Raw genomic sequence first — 26,008 nt, forward strand, 5'->3', positions numbered from 1 at the left:
TCCAGATGCAGCAACCTCCACGCGGTGGGACCTGGGTCGGAATTACTTGTGATACATCGGAAACTCGTAGACTACAAGTATTACCGAGCGAATGGCTGCGTTCTTCAAGATTTTTCCAAGATTTTCTCTATGAAATTCCAACTAAATTTCAAAATACGTTCATTCGTACATCTTCCATATATTCTGCAATAAATGCGCTCTTTCATTTTTATTTATTCAAAAATATAATTTTATAATAATTGATTATTATAGTGTCTGTCGGGTGGGTCCCTTGGGATGGGCCCTTGGGCGTGGGCTTCTGTGCGGGTCTCCTTCCTTCAGTACCGAATAATCGAGCTGGATTTTCGTACTCTGGTTTTGCTCGGGTATGTCTTTTCTTTTCTTTTCTTTTCCATGTCCATATTTTCTTTCCAATTTCATATTTTTCACAGTTGCCTATCTTCCACTGCATCTTACGGATATGCTTTTCTTTCTTTTCTTTTCTGCTTCATCCTTCTCACGTGTGCGCACACTCTTGCTTTCTTCTCCTCTCATTTGCTTCTTCTCTTCTTCTCTTTCTCTTCATCTTTTCCTCTTCTTCGCGAATTTCGATATATCCGCGCGGAATACGGGTAGGATAGGAAGAACACTCACGCCTGTGTCGGCGGGCACAGGCGTGGTGTTCTCGGGCGCGATTAAAGATCCTACGGTAATGGACTTCGTTTGATTGCTAAACCGAATAAATGACCGGTCGTGTGTCGGTTCGTGTGCTGCCGAGTGGTATGGATCTGCTATCCGTAAGCGTGGACTGACCCTCCTCCTGTTAGCCGCCTGAATTCTCGGTTGGTACGTGGACGCCGCAAACGCGAATTTAGAGTAGAGTCACCGTTATTATATCACTCCCGGGAGTATCGGGCGCGATTAAAAGTCCTACCGGGGACGTCGTTTTATTGAACGTCGATCATTTGATCACGCCGGTCACGCGATATTTAAAGTAGAGACCCCGTTAGCCCGTGGGTCTCCAACTGCAGCAACCTCCACGTGGTGGGACCTGGGTCGGTAATACTTGAGATATATAGAAATCTAAATCTAAAGTATATAACTCAAATATTACCGGGCGAATGGCTGCATATTTCTGTATTTTTCATATGCTTTGAGAGATATAACCAAACAAGCTTATACACCAATATAATAGTCGTATGATGGGAATAGCGTTCCCAGTTTGCTCTTGTAATTCATATTTTGTCTATATTTATTACCGAAGTTATTCATGTTTCGAATGAAAAGTAATAAATTATCTTAAATATTAAAAAATCCTCGTTCCCTTAGTGTAGTAATGATTTTTCATGAATATATTGTTTGTCCAGTCCTGTTAGTTTCTGATTGGTTGAATGGTAGCCATGTTTTTATTGTTCTACCACGCAAGCGTTTGATTGTAGGTTAGTTATCTATATACTATATGTATAACGCATAACACTTAGCGTGAAAAATGGCGGCGAATATCTACGGAATTTTCCGCGAAAATTTGCAAAATGCTATTCTTAAAAGTAAAGTTCTTGTGGTTGGTGCAGGAGGAATCGGTTGCGAAATCTTGAAAAATCTTGTAATGACTGGTTTTAGTGATATTGAAATTGTAAGTCCGACAATATTTATAGAATATATGAACGTTCTATAACCACACTTTTTCCTATCGGCATTTCGTAAAGATTGTTTATTTTTCTCCTTAATCGACTGTAAAATTTTATTCGATGCATGTCAAATTATTTCTTATATTATTTATTCTTTTTGCAGATTGATTTGGATACTATTGATGTAAGTAATTTAAATAGACAATTTTTATTTCAAAAAAAACACGTGGGAAAATCTAAAGCCGAAGTAGCAAAAGAAACCGCTTTAACTTTTAACCCTAATGCCAAAATAATTCATTATCATGATAGTATTACTTCGTAAGTACCTTTAAGAGTTCTTTTTCATTTTTTGTTCATATTATAATTTATAATTATAGAATTATAAGTTAAATAAATACCATATTTTTGTAGATCAGAATTTGGATTATCCTTCTTTAAAAAATTCTCTTTAGTTATGAATGCCCTTGATAATAGAGCAGCAAGAAATCATGTAAACCGTATGTGTTTGGCAGCTGACGTACCATTAATAGAATCTGGAACAGCAGGTTATGAAGGACAGGTAGAATTGATTAAGAAAGGTTTAAGTCAATGTTATGAATGCACTCCTAAAGCAGCACAGAAAACATTTCCAGGGTGTACAATACGTAATACACCTAGTGAACCAATACATTGTATTGTATGGGCAAAGCATCTTTTTAAGTATGTATTATTTGATTGATAAACAAATCAAAAAAGGTCTTGTACGATTTATATATAATATTAATATAATTATGATTATTAGTCAGTTATTTGGCGAAGAAGATCCTGATCAAGATGTTTCACCAGATACTGCAGATCCTGAAGCTACTGGTAAATATTTTTTATTTTAATAACCGAATCGAAAAGAAATTTTAATTTGTTAACAGTTGTATAAATTAATTTATTATTGTAGATACAGCTGCACAAGTTAGTTTAGAAACAGAATCAAGTAGTAAAGGAAACGTTGATCGTGTCTCAACACGATCTTGGGCACAATCATGTGATTATGATTCCAAAAAATTATTTACAAAATTTTTTCATGATGATATTAAATACCTACTCAGTATGGAAAATTTATGGAAAAAAAGAAGGCCTCCAATACCTTTAGATTGGTCAAATTTACCTGATGGAGGTTAGGAAAATGTATCAACAAAATTATTTATTTATTTCATGGTTTTTAATATAATTTTTTATTTCTTTAGTACCTGGATCCAGTAAAGAAATATCTGAGCCTGGATTAAAAGATCAACAACGTTGGAGTATTGCTAAATGTGGAACTATTTTTGCTGAAGCCATAAATAATTTAAGCAAAAGCTTAAAATCTAATCAAGAAACAACACCAAATAATCATCTCATATGGGATAAAGATGATCAACATGCTATGGATTTTGTTGCAGCGTGTGCTAATATTCGAGCTTATATTTTTGGAATACCACAAAAGACAAGATTTGATATCAAGTGTAAGTATTAAGAAAATTGCTTGGAAATGTTACAATATAATATTGTAAAATATTATGTAGCATATAAAATTATCTAATTTTTATATTACTAATTATTTTTTTATAGCAATGGCAGGAAATATAATTCCAGCGATAGCAACTACAAATGCCATCATTGCTGGATTAGTCGTTCTACATGCATTTTATATTCTTGAAAATAAATTAAAAGAATGTAGATCAGTATACTTGCGTTTAAAAATGAACCATAGAAATCAATTATTAGTACCAGAAAAAAATGTTAATCCTCCGAATCCTAAATGTTACGTGTGTGCTCCTACGCCGCAAGCTGTATTAGCTGCAGATACATCCAAAATGACAATTAAAGAACTTGATGAGTTAGTATTGAAAAGTAGACTTAATATGATTGCTCCGGATGTTATAATAGATGGCAAAGGTATAGTCGTTATTAGTAGTGAAGAAGGGGAGACTGAAGAAAACAATAATAAAATTCTAGAAGAATTTGGAATAAAAGATGGTACAATTTTAAAAGTCGATGATTTTCATCAAAATTATTCATTAACTATCACAATAATGCATCGAGAACGACCTTCTATAAAGGATGAAAGTCCAGAGTTTTTGATACTAGCAAACGAAGAAGATCTTATGCCAAAAGAAGAAAATAATGATTCTGAAAAACCATCGACTTCAAATGGCAAGGCAAGTTTAACATATATTTTGTTTTTAGAAATACATTATAAGAAAGAAAGAAAGAGAGAAAGAGAGAGAAAGAATTACAAGAATAGGTATATATAATGTTGATATTATTTTTATTATATTTTACTATTGAATTATATTTTATTAATAAAAATATTTTTTACAGATTGAGAACTCATCTGAAGATTCTATAATGATTGTAGAAACAGAAGTTAATCCTGCATTATATACAGATACAGTTAAGAAACGCAAAATTGATATAACCGAAAATGATATCCTCCTAAAAAAGCGAAAATTGGATGTTAATAATGGAGAAGATGTTTCTATCATAGAAGATAATGCAACTGATGTTTCTGCCGAAAAGAAAACATCATGCACAACAAAGTGTAAGTCTTCCACGGATGATGATTGTATGATTGTATATGATGAAAGTACTGAGACAACTTAAAAAAAATATATAAAAAGAGTTCATAATGATAAGATATGTCGTAAGATAAATAAACATAATCACAGTAATAGGTAAATATCAATTTTCTTTTTTATATTTTATTTAAAATATATAGAAGTAAGGTTGAATGATGTGTCGAATTTATATACAACTAGATGTCAAAAATCAATCAATAACATATGTGTATATGTTTAAATATAAAGAAACTCATTTAATTTTCTAAAATTTATAAAAATATAATTCTATTCATACATTTTAGTTAACTTAAATATCTAAATTAATACAGATTACGTGTTGTTTTGTTAATATTTATAACATAGAAGTTAAATTAATTAATCTTTTAGATCATTTCTTGTCTATCTTCATTTTTGTATTTGCGTCGTAAAATGTAGAATGATTCTTGTATTCATAATTAAAAAAATGTATAAGAAATAAATATTTTTTGCATATTTTAATTCTTATATCTTAGTAATTTCTGATTTACATAGTAAGTACTTATCCAAATCATAATTATACATTTCAAAATCTATTTTATATCTTTCATGTAATTTTAGAATAGTGTTATGTGTCAAATTTTGAAAATATTTACAAGTCAGTTTGAAATCAGTACATCCTCCTTTACTTTGTTCCAAATTTGGTAAATCCATGTTGTTTTTATCTATCCCAAATTTGGAAAAAATGTAATTAATCTGATCGAAAGTATAGTAATCTAATTTTAAAATAAAACTATAATTTATATTACAAAGAGCACAATGGGTATAATATTGATCCCAATGTACATCATCGTGTTTAGGCGATTCCTGTAATAGCCACTCTATAAATTCTTTAAATGTAGGTACTATTTGTAATCTGTAAAACATAAATTAATTATTAATTAATGATAATATAATTTTTGTAATTTCGTTATAATCTTAATGCTATAAATTTACCTTTTATCACGTGTAAATATTTTTTGGAAGAAACTACCAGTTGTTTTATTAGAACGAAATAAATTTGGTCTTGTAAAATGATATATTTTTTTGGTATATATCCAAGCTTGATCAGTATATTTTGTATTATCTTCTATTCGATCTCTATAAACATTGTATTCTTATATGGAAAAATAAAATATTAAAATATTCTCTTAATAACATAAAAAAATTACCTATATGATGAAACAAGCCTTTCAAATGGATGTCTTACAACTAATAATTTAAATATATTTGAATCATTAGTCAAATGTTGTAACTCTTTTGAACTATGAGGTGTTAAAGAGTTCATATTTCTAAAAATGTCATATAAATTATAATATTTAATTTAATAAAAAAGACAGTATAGAGATAAATAAATTGTAATAGTTTTTAAAAAACCTATGTTCTTGTATATTAGAGAATAATGTTGTAAAACTAGTAGATGCAACCTTCCTGATCCAACAATATAATGATTTATGTTTAGGACTATATAAGAAATGTTTTTTTACTAATGGAGTTTTCAAATTATATTTTATACATGTATTTGAAATTTGTTTAAGTAATAATCCATTTTCCTGTTTGAAGTAATAAAAAATTTAACATGTACAATTTATTTTATATAAATACATGATCACAATTATATCCTATATTTTAATGTACTTACCTGCTGATAATTTGATTCAAGTTTTACCCTATCACATCGTGATAGTTTTATATTTGAATTAACAGATTTTTTATTGTATGGAAACATTGTTGAAGAAAGATCTATTTCTTTTATTTTATTATTTTCTTCAATATAGATATGTTTTATTAAATTTAGTTTAGCTTTTAATTGTAAAAAAAGTAAACATGTTAATAGATATAAAATCACACAAAAGATGCATTTAATGAACTGTAGCTTCAGTGACATTTTGATGATGTGATTTTCATCGCTTACAATTCTTTACCACGATGATTATATACATCCGTTTTGAACAAAAACACAGTAGGAGTGTCCAATAGATAATACTTATCTTTTAGTTTTGATTTTACGCTTTATCATTTATAATTAATTATAGCCTTTTTTATTTATTAAATTTCATAACACAATAATGTTAAATGATGAAGTCCAATATAAATAAAAATATTTATAAAGATATAAAAAATATTTAGAAAGCATTTGTATTTACAGATCGATCTCTTTAATCGAATTATTTATTTTGATATAGAAAGGATAGGAAAGTTGAAATAATTCACAAGTCGTTCTTTTTTTTTGTTATATTTACTATGCAAAAGCACTGAGAAACACACACATAAATCTACAAGTGCAAATGCAGAACAAAATATAAACATAAATTTCAGTTAAATATATAATCATTAACTAATATATATATAATTTTTACTTAAAATTTGATTTAGATTAATATGATATAATACTAATTCATATGTTAATGTTCAACATATTAATTTTCGAAAAAATTATTAATATTGAATTAAAAGAATATGAAATCTTTTGCACATACATATATCTCTATTGTGTATTTAAATTTTATTCCATTGCCCTGTTAATCTATGTTTTTATTTATGGCAGTGTTTTCTATTAAGCCAACATATCGACTTATGAAATTGACTATAAATGTTACATATATGTATACTGTAAAAACATGTAGTATATCAAAGTTACAGTCAAGATTTCACATATAAAGATCTTACTTTGCTAAAATAATGTAAGCCTATATATAGGTATAATTAGATTTCCATATCCAATAAGATTCAAAAGAATATAGGTTTAAGTTGATAATATCATCTAATGTGAATATCCTCAATATTCGTTAATTTCTTTTTAAAAATGTTTTCTTATATCTGATATTTATTTCTACAAAAATATTAATTGTGTTAAGACAATGTTCTGATTAACGTATATAATGCAATTCTATTATACGTGATTAGATAAAATCATCTTAATAGTTTGAGAATTATATACATTTATGATATCGTATATACTCGCTTATATTCGGGATAGATATTGATATTAATTACTATATAAAAGACTAAAGAAATAACATAAGAAAAAAAGAGAGGGTATTCACGTTAGACAGCAATGATACTTATCGTACATTATATTTAGAGTACACTTCCGACACCATTTTTATAGATTATTCAAAGAACTAAAAAAAGAATTTTTACATGCTATTAATATTATCTTGAATTTTAATAGATTAGTAGAATAGTTGGATAAATGTTACGAAGTTAACACTCAGTTACATATTTTTTTTTTTGCCATAAAAAGAAGGAACTAAAACGTAGTAGTATAAAAGTAATAAAAAAATGCTTATATAATATCTAAGTTTATATAATAGCAGACTTAAATAAGTCTCTATGCCTAGACAAATCTTTTTTATAAAATCAATGCATACTATTGCTCGTTCGTAAGGATAATTGATAGTTAAATTGCGTATAAATCGACAAATTAATATGTATGTGTATACTTAATAAAATATTTAAAATGTGATTTATCTGCGATCTCTGTATCTATGGTGGTGATCACGAGATGATCGATGGTCACTATGCCGGTTATGACGACTTGCTGTTCTCCATAAAAACTCATCTACACTTCGTTCATAACTGCGTTTTTCAAGCGCCGAAGCAGCTGCGGTATAGTCGGGTGGTAGTGGCAAGCCATCATAATATCTTGGGGGTGGTGGTGGTGGAGGTAAAGAATCATATGGATGTGGTGCAGCGTAAGGTGGTAATGGAGGTAATTGATGCTGCATAGTACGCATATAATCTGCAACATAAGCTTCAGCAGCAGCAGCTACGCCCAAACCAGTGTTACCATATCCTCTAAAAAATTAATTTCATTCAATTAGTTATATCTTTTTGTCATTTAAATAATATACAACTTATAGAAAATGTAACTATGATTGCCATCATACTTTGAATAAGGCGAATCTCCTCTATTAAACCAACTGGTATATCGATGATGATGATGATCCCTTGAACCTCTATGTTCTCCACTGGACAAATGCGATCCTCTAGCTAAAGAAGCTAATCGTGATCTTGATGTCAGGAAAAGTCTACGTCCTCTGCCTCGAGTACGTAAAAACCTACTATTATTACTAATAGGTCTACTATCTCTATATGAACGTGTAGATTTAATAATATGTTTAGCTGCCTCTTTAGACTTTCTTAAGATTGGGGTCATTTCTATCCCTGCAAAACATGGAATTTTTATATAGAGAAGAATTGGATATTATAAATAAAATTAATTTTCAAGATTTACCTTCATCTTCAGGAAATAATCTGCACAATTCTTCTGCAACGCGAGGCTCAATCTCTTGACCGTCACGACCAATTTTAACTTGCTTGCCATCATTCCAAGGATTATACAAATGCAATGTTGCTGTAAATGGTAATTCTTTTCTACATATCCAATCTACTTTGAATACACCACCCAATGCTTTTGCAGATAAGCCAGGAGGTAAAACCTAAAGATGAAAACATTTACCTATTATAGATATAAAATATTTATAATTTTTTTCTTACAAATGTTATTATAATTCAAGGTAATATACCCATGAAATAGGTGCTCCATCTCTTCTAGATTCAGTGCTGAGTCTTGCAAAACCAGCAAATTTTCCTGATTCTTTTACAGAAAAAACAAGCAATACATTCCTAGATTCTCTATATGCTTGGTTTAAATTAGCTTCATTTTGAGGAAGTGTGCTCCATACTCCTTTGGCCTTGGAAAGGGTCACGTTCTCAGCATTGTTGGATTTGATGATGAAAAATCTAATAAAAAAAATTTATAACATGTTCTTAGTATAATATATATAAAAATTTTCTATTTTTTATTAATATTAAATATTGATATAACCAATAATATATTGAAAATTTATATTTTAAAAAATATCTAACCTTGCATCTCTAAATAAGTAATTCAATTTCGTTGCATAATCATAACTCTTGACTGGTCCTTTGCTGTCCTTAGATCTTGCACGTTTAGTTTCTGGACTGGAAGATTTAGATTCTCTTGATCTAGCACGTTTTCCTTTATTTTTGCGATTCCGCTTGTTATCCCCACGCGATGATTTTGTAGAAATGGAACTTATACTTGGTTGACTAGAATCTGAATTCGAGCTGCTAGACGATACTTCACTGCGTGTATCATATGTTTCATCAGCTCCAATTTTTAACTCATCCACTATATCATTTTCTCCACAACTGAGATTTAAATTATCTGCATCTGCGTTGCTGTCCATGCTTCCTCTTCGATCCAGTTTATCTTAATTAATATTATACAGTCTTGAAAATCAGTTCTTTATTGATTCCTTCATCCAGGCTCTATCTTTTTAGGTATACAGGAGGTGTAAGACCAGTGTTGTGCAGGCACCTTTAAATATTTTCTGAAAATCAAATATAAAAAAAGGCTTACTAGTTGGTTAGACAAAATAAACTTGTACTTGTCCCACAAGAATATCATATTTGAAAGGATTTCGTACATCTTACGATAATTACACGGTAGCAAACAACTCAGTAATGTTTTTAGTATAAGAAGATTCAGAAGATTGCACATAATATCCAATTTAAAGTCACTGTGGTAAAAGATGTAGTTTTTATAATGTTTTATTATATTCAAGAAATCCATTGGCCAAAAACTTGCATTGGTTTATAACTCTTGATACTAAAATTGTCTTCGTATACTTTAATTAGAACGTGTATAATCCATAGCAGTTTCCAATTTACATCTACCATTATCACAAGTGTTCTTGTTCCAACTATGCACAAACAAAATTGTTTCGCGCTATGGTTTAGCTTTTGTTAAAATTTATAATAATAAAATATTGTTTTAACTGACGTTTCACGATTATTATCATAAATCGTCCGTATATAACATAAAAATAACGGTTGTAAAAATTTGTGTAATTAAATTTATCTTTTCAACTGAAATGCTTAGCCCTACTTTTACCGAATAATATAAACAGTCCTTAACATTCTTGTATATTTCATAACACATAATATACTCGTTTTTTGAAAAAGTTTCAATATATAGTCTTTTAAAGCGCGAACGCTATGCCTACAAAAGTTCATCATTAAAACAGGTTTTAGCTATGTCCTGGCACCACTACGGATATGTAAAATGATTATATATCCTCATCAATCTTAGAAAAGTTCATGTTTTGCGAAGATAAGTCCTTGATGTTTTACAAGACCTTCAGTGGCTCGTACACACTTACGTGACACTCGTTTTTCTTCACTAACACAATTCGCACCTCACCAAAGAATGCTCATCGATTCAAGCGCATTTAACGGTTTTCATTTATTTGACACAGGATGCACACCATAACTTGCTTTCTTGTGATGCAATACACGATAAACAGTTACGTGCTCACCAAGATACAAACCGTAGCGTCCATTGTGTGTGACGTGTTCTCACCAGTTCGCACGATCGATACTAGCGACCATAGTCCAGAGATTTACGGGATAACATTTTTGATTAGTGGTTAATACTTTTCTCAATTTTTTATACAATTTATATAATTTTTACGTAAATGCTCGAGAATCCTTAACAAAATTTTTTTTCTTGATATGATCATTACCGTTTATCTTATTATCCAAATATTACATATATTTTGAATAATGCACGTATATCTATCATGGGGTAAAATGTGAAATAACGACTTATTTATACAAGTATTACCTCATGCCGCAACTCGTGTTATTTATTTATAACATTCTTCTAGATATAATAATAATAATAATAATAATAATAATAATAATAATAATAATAATAATATCATGATTTTATTGAAATATTTCTTTCGGTCAAAGCTGTAAAAATAAGAAAAAAAAAAAAAAAAAAAAAAAAAAGAAACAGAACTTGTTCTTTTATACGTTTATATTTGATAACTTGCCGTGTTGAAAATTCCCTAGGAAAGACCATAGACGCCATCTTTAAAAAGGATGGCGACCATCTTGGACCATTTTTCACGGGTTGTTGACACGGACGGAACCCAGCCGGTCGTGAAAGTGTTTCGTGATGTAAAACCTTATCGCATTTAGTTTTAAATGCAATCAATTATTATTTTCAAATTAAGAAACAAGTAGAATAGGTTTCGATATTAATAAGATTGTTAGGTCTGAAGTCGTTTTAACACAAGTAAAAAAAAAAAAGAATTCGTGAAAACAAGCGTTTACCAGGAATCCAAGTAGTGATTATCATTTGACAGTGCCAAGAATAGTTTCTTTTTTTTTCTTCTTTAGAAAGAAACAAATTTTAAGTGCGCGTTTGACGGTCCTGCTTCCTAAAGGACTATCGAATCGTTAGAGAGAAAACAGAGAACAAAACTTTCAATACTACTCTCTCCATCTTCCCGGAGAAAATGGTTTCGTGCACATGGTGACATTTCTGGTTAGTTTATATTTCCTATAAACAATTAAGAGTTTTTTTTTTGTCTTTTTTTAATACAAGAGACATTTTTTTCTAATTTAATACATAGATTTTTTCTGTGCATTGTGTAAGTGTAACGAATAAGAATCAACGTTTTGTATTCACTACAAAATCATGATTTTATATAGTCGTTATATTTGATGGCTAATGATTCATAATGGCGCTTGGAAGGTAGATTTATTTGGATATATTTATACACGTATTCATATTATCACATTTTGTTATATCTATGTGACGAAATATTATTATCAAATTTTATTCTTTTATATTGTTTTTTTTTCACTAATTGAATATCTATTGTTTTCCTTGTTTATAGTTGTTTCGTTTAAATATTATTTTGTAATAATCCATATATTCAATTTAATTAATCTTTTTTTTTTTTTTATTAAGGAATAAAAATAAATAGAATGATTTTATAAGTATTAGAAATGAAATTTATTAATCCGAAAAGAGGAACTAATTCATATGCTTTCCTATTTGCTTGCATATACATGTGTGTGTATATGTGTATATATGTATATATATACACACGTTCATATGACTTATATATTTCTTATTGCACGTAAACAAGTTATTGTTTAATAATTTAGTTTTTGTTTGCAATTTTAATAAAAAATATTGAAGTAATAAAGTAATTACAAGCATTGAAACATAAACTTGTAACAGTGTAACATAGATTCTATATTCTATCTATAAATAAAATAATTTCATTTTATTTTTTTATATTCGATATTGCTACATTTTCTAATTATTCTATTTTTTTATTCTATAAAGACTACCTTTTTATAATGTATTTTATCAATGCTATAGAGGATATATATATGTGTGTGTGTGTGTGTGTGTACACACAAAGTTTGCAAATATCAGTTAACAGAATCATGCTTAAAAATTTCACTAATGTTTAAACTTGAAATATTTTGATTAATTTTATTTAATTTTTAAAAAAATCTTAGTACAGTTATTTATATAAAAAAAAATTAATATTTTGCATTCAAAATACATTAAAGAGAAAAGAGAAAGAGAGAGAATTAATTTCATCGTTAAAACTGTGATAAAACTAATTGATTGTTATAGTTAAAAAAAAAAAAAATTTTTTTTATTTTTAAACAAAAATAATATATGTAAACTAAAAAAAACCAGTTTTTGCTTTCAATAATATATTAACATTTATATTGTATGTCTAAGTATACTATTCACAAAAATTTATTCCCTAAGAAAGTATCTATTGTCATGTAAAAATGCAATGTATGAATATATGTCTCCTCTTTTCATGTCTCAACTACAGAGTAGGATTCAAGTATTGATTGCAGGAGCATGGTGTGCTATGGTAAAGGGAGGAGGGTAAAACCCAGACAAGATCTACATCTATATACTATCTTTACACAAACTCTAACTCTAAATGATTTTTATAAGAAAATAATAAATATCACTTTTTTATTATTGAAAATTTTTTATTATCACTTGCAGTACTATAATGCTATAAGACTTATAAACATGTTTTCTATGAGTATGGAAACATGTATCTAAATTTGAAAAAGGTCAGAAAAATCAATACACTCTGCAAGTGTTTAATGAACAGAAATATGCCAATAAAGTTATAATAAATTATGCATAAGATAATTAAGTATAGATAGGTTTATGTTTTAATATTTTATTAGATATTAAGTTTTTATTTGTTTTTGTTTTTTTTTTTTTCTATTTTTAGAATACAAACAAGGTGGTGAATATGCACTATATTCTAATGACAATGGGCTGAAGTATTCTGGATTACAAATCTAATATATAGCTTCAATATACCTAGAATAAAAGGAGGTATTGTTATATATCTACTTTAAATTTCTAGTAAATAAATAAAAGAATCTTTATCACAAACATAATAAATTTATTTACATATTTCTTTTTTAAATAAATAAGTAATATATGTATAACGTAATTCTTATTTTTATATATAAGGTTATACAAACAATGGCAACAGTAGAAGAGAAGAAGCGAGTAGGAGGCTCCAAGGTTTCAGCCATAGCAAATATTTTTCAATCAAAACCACAACTGGATAATTTAACTCACAAAGGAAATGCAATTTTATCGGATGGGTTTAAGGAACCATCTGTTCCTCTAAAAGAATCACCTACACAAGTAACAGTTGTAAGAACAGAAAGTCATGTGGCACGTTTCAATAATGCTCGTGCATTATTTGAAAAACTTGGTGAAGAAAATAAACCAAACAGACCGTAAGTTGTCTTTGAACTTATAAAATTATTTAAGCCATAAAATTTTTAAATATTGTATATTTATGTCTACAGTGTTGATCGTATTACAAAGCCAAGTAATTTGCATGGCCTGCGTTCTCGCTCTAGCTCTGCGAATTCAGGTTCTGGATGTACTTCTCCAGCTAGATCACCACGACCGCGTTCTCCATCACCACCAGGAACTAGAGATCACTTGAGTAATTGGAGTGCAAGTGTACCAACTTTAAATGCAGAAAGACATTTTGAAAATGGACATAATTATGGTTTGGACAATGTGACCGACAAATTTAAAGCGCGCATTCCATTTAATAAAAGCGAAAAAAATTATGGAAAAGAAAATCGTTTGGATGAAAGACCAGAAAAACCAGAGAAACCAGAAAGAAAATTAAATTCAAAAGAATTAATAGAGAAACAAAAAAATTGGACAAGTCATTTTTCTAAAACTAGACCAAGTAGATATAATTCTGATCCAAATCGATCAGTTGTTCAAATTTCTTTAAATCAGAATTTTAATAAATTTTCTGGTGATAATAATTCTACAGGACTTAATGAGATTTCAAGTAATGTAGAAAATGATACTAAAAGATCAGCAGATGTATCTGCAAGTCCAGCAATAAGATCTGCAAGTTTTTGTTCCGCAAGGTCATCGGCTGCTACATCTCCTCCTCCACCTCCACCACCAACAAGGAATTCTTCCAATGCTAATACAAAAAAAGAAAGACCTGCTAGTATTGCCTCACTGAGTCCATCAGAACTTCCTAATAGTCCAGAATATGCTACTATAAATAAGTATTTTGAAACTTCCCCAACTATACCTGAATATGCTGTTGTGCAGAAAGGTTCAAATATACAAAATAGTAATAATTTGCAACGAAATCAAGAACAAAAAGATGTTTCAAAGAATGTACTTAATACATCTGCACAAAAAACTCAGGATGGACCTGTACCTGAGTACGCTGTTGTACAAAAAAATACAACAGGAAAAGTTCTTGCCAAAAATTCTGAAATTATTAAGAACACAGGTACTCAAGCTTCTAAAAGTGTAATAAATGCAGGAGTTACTAAAAACAATTCTACAACTTCAAATTGTAATATTGTTGGACCAATAAAATCGAATGTTCCTTTGGGAGAAAAAAGTTCTGGTACTTCTAGTCCACTTTGTAGCATGTCTACAGAAAATACAGTAAGCAATATATCTGAGAATAAGATAAATAAAGATATAGATTTCCTTGAAGCACCAGATTATGTAAATTATCCTGCAAGTCCTATACGTTCGCCGCCAAAAACTTCAGAGTGGAAAAATGAATGGCTAGCTAAAAATGATGAAATTTTGAAAAAAGCTGCAGATTTAAAATCATCTAGGGATGCATTAGATGTGGAAATAAAAAATGAAGTTATTAGAACTGATCCAAGACCAGATTGGGCTAAACCATATACAAATACTACAAAAAGAAAAGATGTTCTATTAGAAGAAAAAAGAACAGAAACAACAAGATCACCAGAATCTGATTTAAGACCACCTTCACGGGGTACTGATAGTGCATCTTCTAGTATGAGTTCTCCTAGTTCACCTTCAAAAGACAGTAAAGAAGAAAAAGCTGACAGAGAAATGTTAGAAAAATTTCAAGCAGGTAATATTACTTTTCAATATATAAATGTACATTCCTTTTATTTTCAACATATGATATATATTAAAATATGATATATACAACAAATGATAAATACTAAAATAATGTGCAATTTTCTCTACATGAAAGTTAAATTATATTCTATTACTATATTTTTTTCCTTTATTTATTTATTTATTTATTTATTTTTTGTTATTATATATTCTATTAAATACTAATAACAATTAAATTTTGCTTTCTTATAATGGCAATCTGCCAAAATAGTAAAACATAAAAATATGTGAGCTTCTCTTTCTGTTTTCTCCTACCCATGCTCTTATACTTCTCCTGCTAGTCTCAACAGTATTATTTATAGAAATCAGTATGAACTCTGTTTAGCATCTGCCTCCTTGTGGTTTGGTGCATTTATATTACAAAAGTGATTGGCATGTTTGATTAACTTATTAATACTTTTATATAATACTATTAAAGATATCTTTTTAATATTTAAATATTTAAATATTTTAAAAATCAAAAATTTATTATGTGAGATATACATAGCTTAAATATTGTGTTTAAGATACATAACATGGATTATACATATGATATAAGCAAAATTTTTTGGAAGTTGAAGATTAATAATAAATTTAACTAGTAGATTCTCTAAATAATTTACCATTTACATATTATTATAACATTTTTGTAGTCATGGCTAATGTATTTTTTTCATAAAATATTTTATAATGTATGTATATAAATAAAGTAAATGAAATAAGATTATTAAAAAAAGAAACTTTAATAGAGAGAGATTGCTAACACATACAAATTTCAATAGGATTTTCTTTGTAACACAACATATGTAGAATAAACATAGTGAAAGGTTATGTTCGCAAACATAAAAGATTTTATTATTAAATATGAAAGTATTCAATTATAATATTATTATATTGAAAAAATATATTAATTTTCATTTTTCATTTGCATATAATATATATAATCTTTTCAATTTGGAAATATAGTAGTACCATGTGTCTCCGTTTGCTCTGCATTGATTGTCGAGGTACACTTATGAACTGCCCTTCTACGTATAATACCAATGATCACAATTTTTTTTCTAATTAAATTTTATCCATACAAAACATTATACTTTATATTTTCAGGCCGTAATAGTTATGATTTGGCTTCAGAAGAACAAGAAAAACCAGCCACATATACAGAAATCATCGCTGAGGATGATAATGCAGCAGAAAAGGAATCAAAGTTTAACGAAACAGACACAACTACGGTTGTCCGACGTTCTCATGTTCGTGTTGATTTACAAGCTGCTGGGTTGGGACAGCGGCCTCCATCTGTTGTTAGTTCTGATCAGGAACATCCGCTATTGGAACATAAAGACATCCCAGTACCTTCTCCATATACAAAGCGAGTGCAACAAAGTCAAGATAATGTTGTACAAAATAAAATAGATAGCAAAGCTCATATAAAATCTAATACAGGAGTAAATTCTGTTAAAACCATGCAAGAGAAAGTAATTCATAATGTTCAAGAACCAACAAAAGTAAATCTTATGCCTGAAGAGACAAATCAAAGTAAAGCATTTGATAATAAATCACAATCAAATATTTCCAATGAGAAGCAGTTATTAACTGAAAACATGTGCCAAAAAACAATGTCTAATGTTAAAAATGATCAAATAAAAAGTTCTGCTCGAGAAAAATTGGCAAAAAATAAAGAAGAGGTTTCTGGAAAACGCTCAAGTTTTATTGAAGGAGGTAATAAGATGGATCAGATCGACAATATGTCATCAAATTACACTGAACATGCTCCTATTTCTACCAATCATAGCACAAATAATATAACAGAACCAAATATCAATACAAGTGAATTGAATGAACTTAAACATTTAGCAGATCCATCCAATTCTGTAATAAAAACTATAGCAAACAGAAGCAATGTAAGCACAGATGGATCATCTAAATCTTCTAATTTTATAAATAATAAAAATGTAGAAGACGTTCATCCTCAAACAACATGGGAACAAGAAAAACAAAAAGCTGAATTAGCTAAATTACGTTTATCAGAAAACACTTTTGTAAATTCAATTCAGCAAGTAAACATATCACCCATAACAACATCACAAAAGCACTTGGAAAAAAAACAGATTAATGAACTTCCTACATCTGAAAATAGTTTTATAGATGATAGTGATTCAAGTGATACTAAAACTATTACTAATATAGAAAATATGCCTCCAACAGAGGTACCAGATATAAAAAATCAACAAGAATTGAAAAATACAATAGAAGAAACACCATCTAAAGCTAATACTTCTCAAACAGTTCCTATAACTCCAGATACCATGACAGCTGATGAAGCAGAAAATTTATTAAGTTCACGGTAAGTAAATGCATGATATAAATTTTAAATTTAATAGAAAAAGAGATTTAATATTTATATATTATATAAAATATGTGTGTTTGTATGTGCATATATATATATATATATATATATATATATATATAATGAATGATATAAAAAATGCATATATATACACACATATTAATGAAGCAATAATATTTTATTTTTGCTATATATTTGCAAGTGGCTTAGTAATATTTATTTTCACTTTTTGCCTTTACTTTACTTTATTTATTCTGTTACATTTTAATATATTGATTTTTTATTTTATCATCTACCAAACAACTTTTTACCAACTTAATGCAGTATATTGGAGAAAAAAATAAGGTAAGTAAATGTAATTATTTGGTTAGCAGGATTTTTTCATTCAAATAATTGATAAAAATAAAACTGAATCATGAAAATAATGAATTAGACAAGGATCAGCTCTATTATCGGATGAAGAAGCACAAGAAATTGCCAGATTACTATCTCCTACAAATACTACAGAAGCAGCTGATGAAGAAATTGCTATTGAAAAAGAGAAAGATGTGGATAAAGATAAGGATAGAGAAGAACAAGATAATGCGCCAGATTGGCTTTCTGATGTTTTATCTGCTCCTGATTCCAGTCTTATCAATAGCACAACTCATGATTATAGGTGATTCAGTTTGGCATATTATGCTTTTTTGTTTGGTAAAAATATTTTGCAGCTTATTTTCTGCATTTTCTTATTTGAATTTTTTATATTAATTATATTAGCATATTATATAAACTTCTCATTTTCCATATGATATTAACGTTATATTACACTGCATATACTTAAGGTATTATCATTTTTAGTTTATCCCACAGATCACGTAGCGATTTGACAATAGATTCGTTGACGGAGAGTCAAGTGGGTTCAGTAACAGGTAGTGAAAGTGGATTGTTAGGATCCGTTAGTAGTTTAAATGATACACACGAAACCAATGATGACACAGAAACTGAGCACCAAGAAGATTACACTCCAACACCTGGAAAAATTGTAATACATTGATCATACAGTTTCAATAATTTTATAGCTCTGTAATCTATTATAAAGGATACATTAATTTATCTATAGATATTGGTGGAGAATGGAGTTCATTATTTTGAAGATGGTCACTTTTGGATGGAAGTTTCAGGCATACCAGAGTCTGAAGATGAAGATGAAGATTATCCATCTACTGTACCTGTTAAAAAGACTACTAAAGTTTCATTTGATACAGGTCCAATGAGAGTATATTCAACACATTCTGTGAATGAATACGATCGACGTAATGAAGACGTAGATCCTATAGCAGCAAGCGCAGAATATGAGCTTGAAAAACGCGTTGAGAAAATGGAGGTATTTTACAATTTCTTGAATTTAAATATAACGATAAAAATATATGTACACAAACGCGCGTACGTATTACCAATTGTAAAATATTTAAAAATAAATATTATATTGAAATAATGTTTTTTAACAGGTATTTCCAGTAGAACTTATGAAGGGACCAGAAGGTTTAGGCCTTAGTATAATTGGAATGGGTGTTGGTGCAGATGCAGGTCTTGAAAAATTGGGAATTTTTGTAAAAACAATTACAGCGAAAGGTGCAGCCGCACGAGAAGGCAGAATACAAGTAAATGATCAAATTGTAGAAGTGGATGGAAAATCCTTAGTTGGTGTCACACAGGCATATGCAGCTAGTGTTCTGCGTAATACTTCAGGTCTTGTGCGTTTTGTGATTGGTAGGGAGCGTGATCCGAAAAATTCTGAAGTTGCGATGTTAATTCGGCAAAGTTTGCAAGCAGATAGAGAAAGAGAACAAGCTAATTCTGCTAATAGGTAATTTCTTTTCTTTTCTTTTCTTTTCTTTGTTTTAATATTTCCATTATGAAATCTAATTTTCCAATGATGGTATATCCTTGCTCGCTAAACTTTGTGACGATAATTTGCGGCCGCTTCAGTGTGAGCTTGAGGCTCCATGAAGTACTGAGGAAGATATTATATATATATAACAATTTACGAAAGACATTTTTGGAATGAAATATTAAATATAATTTTCTTTATTTAGAAGACTTAATTTTTCGGATGCATCACCCGATGGACAACGAAGTGGAGAGGATGCACCACTTGGTACTTCCATGGGTGGAATACCTGGTTCACCAGCAATGTCTTCTTGCTCCGAGGGAGAACCACCTCAGAGTCCCATTGAAAGTTATTTATCTCCGTCTAGTCGTAGCAGATCTCCCATCATCAGTTCGTCAATGCCACCACATTCTGTACCTACACAAAATGATGTTGATAGTTTGAGGCTACTTTTACAAGAGGTACTCTTTTTTGAATTTTGGAAAATGCTTTTGTATAAAATTTTTCGTGCTATACATCGTCTGTATATAATAGATTTTCAATTATTGTGTTCAATTTTTTTTTTATAAATGATTTTATTTATAGAATATGCTTCATAGTATTTATGATAATATATAAATCATATGCATATAATGAGAGAAACGTTACTTATGGTCTCATTGTTTGCAGCATGCTTTAATTTATCCTCTATTAATTTATTTTTCCAAGTAAATATGTCTATAATAGACACAAGAAAACTTTGAAGAATGAAATGTAATAAATGCAATATTTTATATTGTTATCGTGCGTGTATAGGATATATATTGTACATGTACATTATTACTATATTATTATATATTTTCATCATTTACTTATATCATTTATGATATCATCTTTATATAGATATATTTTGTAATGTTTATTATAGTAAATTAGTATATTTCTTAGTACAACTTCTTTGTTTTTGCTTATGCACTGTGTATGTCATCAACTGCTTGCAGAGTCAATATAAACTTGCATTAGCAGATGGAGAGGTGGAAAAACTCAAAGCAAAGGTAATTAATAAAAAATGAGCTGATCTTTTAACATGATTATTCAATGCTTATTTTATACGAACGATTAGATTAATAATTTTAATCAACAGGTTTATTATGTAAAACTGCAGCAATATATATATATATATTATTCTAATTTTGATAGGTGTTTGCATGTGTCAATTGTGATAATAGTGAGCGTCAGTATTGATTTGTATTTTCACGTTTGTATCATTCATAAATGTATACTTCCTTATTATTGAATGTACACAATGATGTAATATATGTATAATGTGTGTGTGTATGTATGTAAATAGAATTTTGAAAACAAAGTTACTGTATCAATTTGTATAGAATAATGCTTGTAATGTCGCGATTACTTCATTATATAATGCTTATGTTATAATGCTTTATATATATATATATATATATATATATATATCAATTTTCATTGTACAATATAATTTCATATCTATCATTATTTATGTAGAAAAATAAATGGAACTATATTGTACATTAATTTTCACATATGTTATAACACTTATCATTTATTTTCAAATTGATTTACAGTTAGTCGAATTGGAAAATAGTGGGGCAGGCAGTGAAGAATATGCAGCGAAGTTACGTGAGTCTGGTTTACGACTTCATGAATCCGAAAGAGCATTGAGTACAGCTCGTCAAGATTTGACTACAGCTCGTGAAATGCTATCTCAGGCAACGTCACAGAATGCTGCATTACAACAAAAATATGCACGTGCAAAAAGAGCAGCGCGAGAACTTCGTACAGATATCGCAGCGAGAGATGAATTTTATCAGCAGTTGTTACAAGAAAAAGATACAGAATATAATGCACTGGTTAAAAGTTTAAAGGATAGGGTATGTATATATTATTTTACTATTATAAAGAAAGAATATGTAATACAATTTTATATATTTCACAGGTTATTACATTAGAAGTAGAATTAACAGAGACACAAAGAAGATTTGGATTGCCCGTTCGACTTCCATATGATGGCACCACAGCTAGAATAGTAACACCACAATTATCACGACGTCAATTGCCACCACCACCTTCTTCATCTAGTTGTCAACTCTCTGATACAGAGACATCAGATTTGAGCAGTCCAGATGACGGAGACAAGACTGCAACCGTTGAACGAAAACTACCACTCCCACTTCCTGTAAAGGAAGAATTAGATCGTGCAGTACCAGCTCACCGACTTCTTGATAATTCAGCTGGTAAAAGTAAAGCTGAACTTGCAAGTAGAGGTGGTCTTGCTAATCGTCAACTTCCTAAAAGATCAGGAGGCCTTAGTAACAGTAGTTCGGTACGTATATGTATTATTGTTGTAATGTTTAAAAAATTACTAACGTTAGTTTGTGACTTATAGGATTATGGTTTAGATGAATCGGGTGATAATACTGACGAAGATTCGTCTTCAAAACATATTTCTCAGGACACAAGTAGCAGATCGCCAAATGATCTAACATCAAAACAATCAAACTTAAGTTCCTATTCTAGTAGTTCATCGATCAGTTCATTAAAAGGCAAACAACATATTGAAACTACTCATACAACCACGATTCGACAACATAGTACAATCAGTTCACAAGTTAGGGCGATGACAGAGCAAAGTTGGCCACAAACTCAAAAAAGTATGTGTATTTTGTTTCTATTATATATCTATGTATTAGTTCATAATACACAAATAACAGTTTTTAAGTGTATGATGTACTTTGCAAAATAGGTCTAACTGGACCGCCTGCATCCTTGGCAGAACAATTAAAACAAGTCTTGGCTGAGAGAGAAAGGCGTCTTGGTGGAAATGATTTGTCTTCTTCTAGAGAAAGTTCTGGAGATTTTAGTGATTTGAATAATCCACATAATAATGATCCCACTTTAGTAACTCATCATCTTGTGGAAGAAATACGACAAGCTGTGAATGAAGCTAATCAAAGAGGTATGTATGTATGTATGTATGTATGTATGTATGTATGTATGTATGTATGTATGTATGTACGTACGTGTATGTGATGTGTATGTATATGTATATGTACATTTCATTTACTGAATATTTCATAAAAAATATTTACGTAATAAGTCGTATAAAAAAATTTATTTAAAAAAATAATTTTATTATTTTTATAGTAAAAAAAGTTACGATACCTTCGGCTAACTTAATTAGTAGTAGCGGTGCACCATGGCACCATCCTGGTAGTTCTCCTTCAAGTTTATCGTCTGGAGGATCCGTGAGTCCACCTGCTGTTGATCCTAGCCCATCTAAAACAGGTAGCGCAGGTAGGGATTTGTGATAATGAATATCTCTATTAACGGAAAAATTAAATTATCCATTTATGATCTTGTTACGCGTTTTCTAAGTGCTACGTGTTTCCACAAGTAAATAAAATTATGAATCTAGATTCGAGTGAAGTTTGGTTGCCACCTCATTCAAGTGACTTTGGTTTAGGTGACAAGAAATCACACTTTTGGCAGAATGCGCCTGTTACCGATTGGTCTAAGGAGCAAGTAAGAATCTTTTCATTTGTTACTAATTTAATTATTTATGTATGTTAATAATATCGATTTATAACGTAATAAATGGTGTTAGGTCTGCCAGTGGTTATCAGGAATGGGCTTGGAACGACATGCTCCTCGATTTTTGGAAAATGGAATCAACGGTGGAAATCTTTTACGTCTTGAATCTCGAGAATTAAAAGCTTTTGGTATTTATGGCGAAGAAAAGGCGCATCTTAAGCGGAAGTTGAAAGAGCTTAGAGCACAAGCGGATAGAGAACGCAAGGAACGTAAAGAAATAGAACGAATGCGGAGAAAGGCTGAAAAGGCAGCACGGAAGAAATAATTCGTAAGAATAATGATGTTATTCTTTTTAAACGAACTGCAATAATATTGTCGAACAAAATTAATATGGTATGCATACTGTTGAGATATATAACTATACAATTTTTCTTGCATCATTATATCCTACAACGGACACTCTAGATGTATTAATTTTTTCAAAGAACGTGTGGTGTGTGTATGTATGCGTATGTGTATATATATACATAACGTGTATATATATATACACACATATATATATACACATATAGACAGATAGATAGATAGATATAGATATAGATATCTTCCAGAACATTTTCAATTAAATCACGATTGTCGAATAAGAAATATCAATATTGTACATCAGTTTTTTCTCATGAAGCATCCAGCATATGTATAATGCTCCATAAAGTAAAAGTATTTTGCATTTATTTATCAATAATATACTCATATCATAACTATAATTATATTTCTGTTAATCACGAACAATTTGTAGAAAACGACAATGGATATAATTTGAGAAAAAAAAAAAAAAGAAAGAAATAGTATGTGTTATGTAACATGTCTATATGCCATGTATGTGCATGTGAATTTCAACTTACGTTGGAAAATAGTTTCCAACGTAGGTTAAAAATCAGTGATATGTATGTACAAAAGTCAAGCCATTTAGATATATTGTCTCTTTTATGAGGCAGACTTCTATTTACTGATTGTGTATTTATTTTTACTACCTATTAATGGTATAACATCAATTTTCCATAATTAATAGTGTAACATTATTAATACAATAGAAAGGATATTAGTATAATTATTATTGGAACAAGTGGCTGTCCCTTATTATGTAGATTATAAATTACCAACGAATTTTTAATTATCAATGCAATATACGTTATAAATATTGCTGTAGATATAATTAAATTGTGAAATAATGTTCTTTACTTATATTTGTTACGACTAGATTTATTAAAATCATTTTTCAATATATATATATAATGAAATTTTCTCAAAATAAGAATAGATATTAAACGCGAATAATTTTTAATTATTCCTGAATCGTATAAATTATTTGTAACATGCGCAGTATATCTGTCAATTGTATTATGCACACTAATCTAATATTTAATTTTTCAATGTTAATTTGTGTATTAAATAATGCCATTTTTTATACTGTATTTGTAGACATTCCATATAAAGTTAAAGATATATCTTCATTAACACAAATAGATATAAAAACTATAACAAAAGCTTCTATGCTTAAAACGAGATATCATTTAATGCGCGCGAATATTATGCATTGTGTATTAAACTATTCTGTGTTAATACAAGACTAAGTAACCAAACGAGAACACGTATACGAATATATCTTTAATACAATGGTTACGAGACTCGTTTGGTTACAGTATAGACAAACGTGCACTGCACGTGTACTTATTTATACTAGCTTTAAGATTATTTTAAGTTTAAGTACTTTTTTTTTATTTTGTCCAACGTAAGTTAAAAATCAGTTCAATTTTTTTGTTTTTTTATTTCTTCTTATTAGAGACAATTGAACAAGTAAAACACTTACAATTGAAATGCATTGTATATATATACATTGAATAATTATTAATCTAATAATTGAGAAGTTAATCTAAGGCATACATAAGATTAATATTATAATTAAATATTATAGTGTCATAACACATCTATGATAAATTATAGTTTTTAATTTGATAATCGAACTATTTATCGGAGTCCTCCATTTTTTAACAGTACTATGTACCATGATATCTTTTACAAAAAGAAAATGGTACACTCGTTTTTGTTATTAGAATCACAACGAAATGTGGGAATACATCGAGACACTTATAATATATAATGTCACTTGATTTTTCAGAATTATTGTGAAAACACATATATATACATATAATGTATTATTTACATTTACATATATTAAAACACTCGAAAGTCCTACACTTCGTCTGTAGATAAAATTTCGATTCTGTAAGAACAGACATTGATATAAACTGACTGATTTACGATAAGTTTTGTAGTCAATTTTCAACGAACAATATAAATGTGTAATTTCATAAAGTGTCATGTGTGTCCAAAAGTACATTTTAGTCTAGCGCAAGAACCAAAATAAGCACATTTTGACAAAACTCTATGTGTCTGTCTTTTTCATACATTTTTTCATTGATTTTAAATTATTATTCATTAAAATAGAAAATCTATACAGAATAGACCCAGTAACGCGGGAGAAATGTGCTGTTACATGGGTGGCAGCTTTTTTCGACAATGTCTACAAAAATATTGTCAACAAAATACTCTCTTAAACGTTTTAATTAAAACTGATTAAAATAATAATGTGTGCATTCTATTATTATGATTTCCTTTATTTCTCTTCTGTTTTTTTTTTTTGCATTTCATTCTGTTGAGAAACTTTCA

The 26,008-nt window shown here is 29.2% G+C and overlaps 4 protein-coding genes across 9 annotated transcripts; 2 read left to right on the top strand and 2 right to left on the bottom strand.

Moving 5' to 3' along the window:
- Positions 1–1,438: 1,438 nt before the first annotated feature.
- LOC122630835 (SUMO-activating enzyme subunit 2) lies at positions 1,439–5,785 on the top strand. Of its 2 annotated transcripts, none has more exons than XM_043815809.1 (8): positions 1,439–1,612; positions 1,771–1,925; positions 2,019–2,306; positions 2,389–2,456; positions 2,539–2,757; positions 2,828–3,085; positions 3,192–3,867; positions 3,945–4,114. In XM_043815809.1, exons 1-8 carry the CDS (start codon positions 1,469–1,471, stop codon positions 3,970–3,972), a joined length of 1,836 nt encoding a protein of 611 aa, XP_043671744.1. In that variant the 5' UTR covers positions 1,439–1,468; the 3' UTR covers positions 3,973–4,114. The 2 variants fall into 2 exon arrangements, with proteins under 2 accessions (XP_043671744.1, XP_043671743.1); XM_043815808.1 differs by having other exon boundaries at positions 1,441–1,612; positions 3,192–3,781; positions 3,945–5,785.
- LOC122630839 (carbohydrate sulfotransferase 11-like) lies at positions 4,524–6,509 on the bottom strand. Its single transcript, XM_043815814.1, has 5 exons — positions 5,841–6,509; positions 5,558–5,751; positions 5,371–5,493; positions 5,156–5,299; positions 4,524–5,075 (listed from the first exon to the last, which is right to left on the bottom strand). Exons 1-5 carry the CDS (start codon positions 6,084–6,086, stop codon positions 4,685–4,687), a joined length of 1,098 nt encoding a protein of 365 aa, XP_043671749.1. The 5' UTR covers positions 6,087–6,509; the 3' UTR covers positions 4,524–4,684.
- Positions 6,510–7,393: 884 nt separating this feature from the next.
- On the bottom strand, positions 7,394–10,807 carry LOC122630837 (YTH domain-containing protein 1). Of its 2 annotated transcripts, none has more exons than XM_043815812.1 (6): positions 10,393–10,807; positions 9,074–9,561; positions 8,731–8,947; positions 8,439–8,643; positions 8,092–8,368; positions 7,394–7,999 (listed from the first exon to the last, which is right to left on the bottom strand). In XM_043815812.1, exons 2-6 carry the CDS (start codon positions 9,415–9,417, stop codon positions 7,669–7,671), a joined length of 1,374 nt encoding a protein of 457 aa, XP_043671747.1. In that variant the 5' UTR covers positions 9,418–9,561; positions 10,393–10,807; the 3' UTR covers positions 7,394–7,668. The 2 variants fall into 2 exon arrangements, with proteins under 2 accessions (XP_043671747.1, XP_043671746.1); XM_043815811.1 differs by having other exon boundaries at positions 9,658–10,807.
- Positions 10,808–11,113: 306 nt separating this feature from the next.
- LOC122630834 lies at positions 11,114–25,927 on the top strand. 4 transcript variants are annotated; one of them, XM_043815806.1, is made up of 19 exons: positions 11,114–11,567; positions 13,312–13,418; positions 13,560–13,834; positions 13,907–15,483; positions 16,620–17,856; positions 18,184–18,204; positions 18,293–18,517; positions 18,700–18,883; positions 18,962–19,225; positions 19,350–19,708; positions 19,938–20,193; positions 20,713–20,766; positions 21,316–21,621; positions 21,687–22,073; positions 22,137–22,401; positions 22,494–22,706; positions 22,895–23,035; positions 23,214–23,272; positions 23,355–25,927. In XM_043815806.1, the coding sequence occupies exons 3-19, from the start codon at positions 13,572–13,574 to the stop codon at positions 23,604–23,606; spliced, it is 6,063 nt and encodes a 2,020-aa protein (XP_043671741.1). In that variant the 5' UTR covers positions 11,114–11,567; positions 13,312–13,418; positions 13,560–13,571; the 3' UTR covers positions 23,607–25,927. The 4 variants fall into 4 exon arrangements, with proteins under 4 accessions (XP_043671741.1, XP_043671739.1, XP_043671738.1 ...); XM_043815804.1 differs by having other exon boundaries at positions 11,115–11,567; positions 22,895–23,044; XM_043815803.1 differs by having other exon boundaries at positions 11,116–11,567; positions 22,895–23,044; positions 23,166–23,272.
- Positions 25,928–26,008: the final 81 nt, after the last annotated feature.

Source organism: Vespula pensylvanica, chromosome 7 (genome assembly GCF_014466175.1).
Source record: "Vespula pensylvanica isolate Volc-1 chromosome 7, ASM1446617v1, whole genome shotgun sequence".
Lineage (NCBI taxonomy): Eukaryota > Metazoa > Arthropoda > Insecta > Hymenoptera > Vespidae > Vespula > Vespula pensylvanica.

Coding starts and splice junctions, on each gene's coding strand:
- LOC122630837 (XM_043815812.1), bottom strand. CDS start 9,417: ATGGACAGCAACGCAGATGCAGATAATTTAAATCTCAGTTGTGGAGAA. Junction 8,948..9,073: donor TACTTATTTAGAGATGCAAG/GTTAGATATTTT, acceptor TTTTTTTATTAG/ATTTTTCATCATCAAATCCA. Junction 8,369..8,438: donor ATTATTTCCTGAAGATGAAG/GTAAATCTTGAA, acceptor CATGTTTTGCAG/GGATAGAAATGACCCCAATC.
- LOC122630835 (XM_043815808.1), top strand. CDS start 1,469: ATGGCGGCGAATATCTACGGAATTTTCCGCGAAAATTTGCAAAATGCT. Junction 1,926..2,018: donor TATCATGATAGTATTACTTC/GTAAGTACCTTT, acceptor ATATTTTTGTAG/ATCAGAATTTGGATTATCCT. Junction 2,457..2,538: donor TGCAGATCCTGAAGCTACTG/GTAAATATTTTT, acceptor TTATTATTGTAG/ATACAGCTGCACAAGTTAGT.
- LOC122630839 (XM_043815814.1), bottom strand. CDS start 6,086: ATGTCACTGAAGCTACAGTTCATTAAATGCATCTTTTGTGTGATTTTA. Junction 5,494..5,557: donor AGGTTTTTTAAAAACTATTA/CAATTTATTTAT, acceptor ATATGACATTTT/TAGAAATATGAACTCTTTAA. Junction 5,300..5,370: donor AGGCTTGTTTCATCATATAG/GTAATTTTTTTA, acceptor CAATGTTTATAG/AGATCGAATAGAAGATAATA.
- LOC122630834 (XM_043815803.1), top strand. CDS start 13,572: ATGGCAACAGTAGAAGAGAAGAAGCGAGTAGGAGGCTCCAAGGTTTCA. Junction 18,884..18,961: donor CTCCAACACCTGGAAAAATT/GTAATACATTGA, acceptor ATTTATCTATAG/ATATTGGTGGAGAATGGAGT. Junction 22,074..22,136: donor GCCTTAGTAACAGTAGTTCG/GTACGTATATGT, acceptor TGTGACTTATAG/GATTATGGTTTAGATGAATC.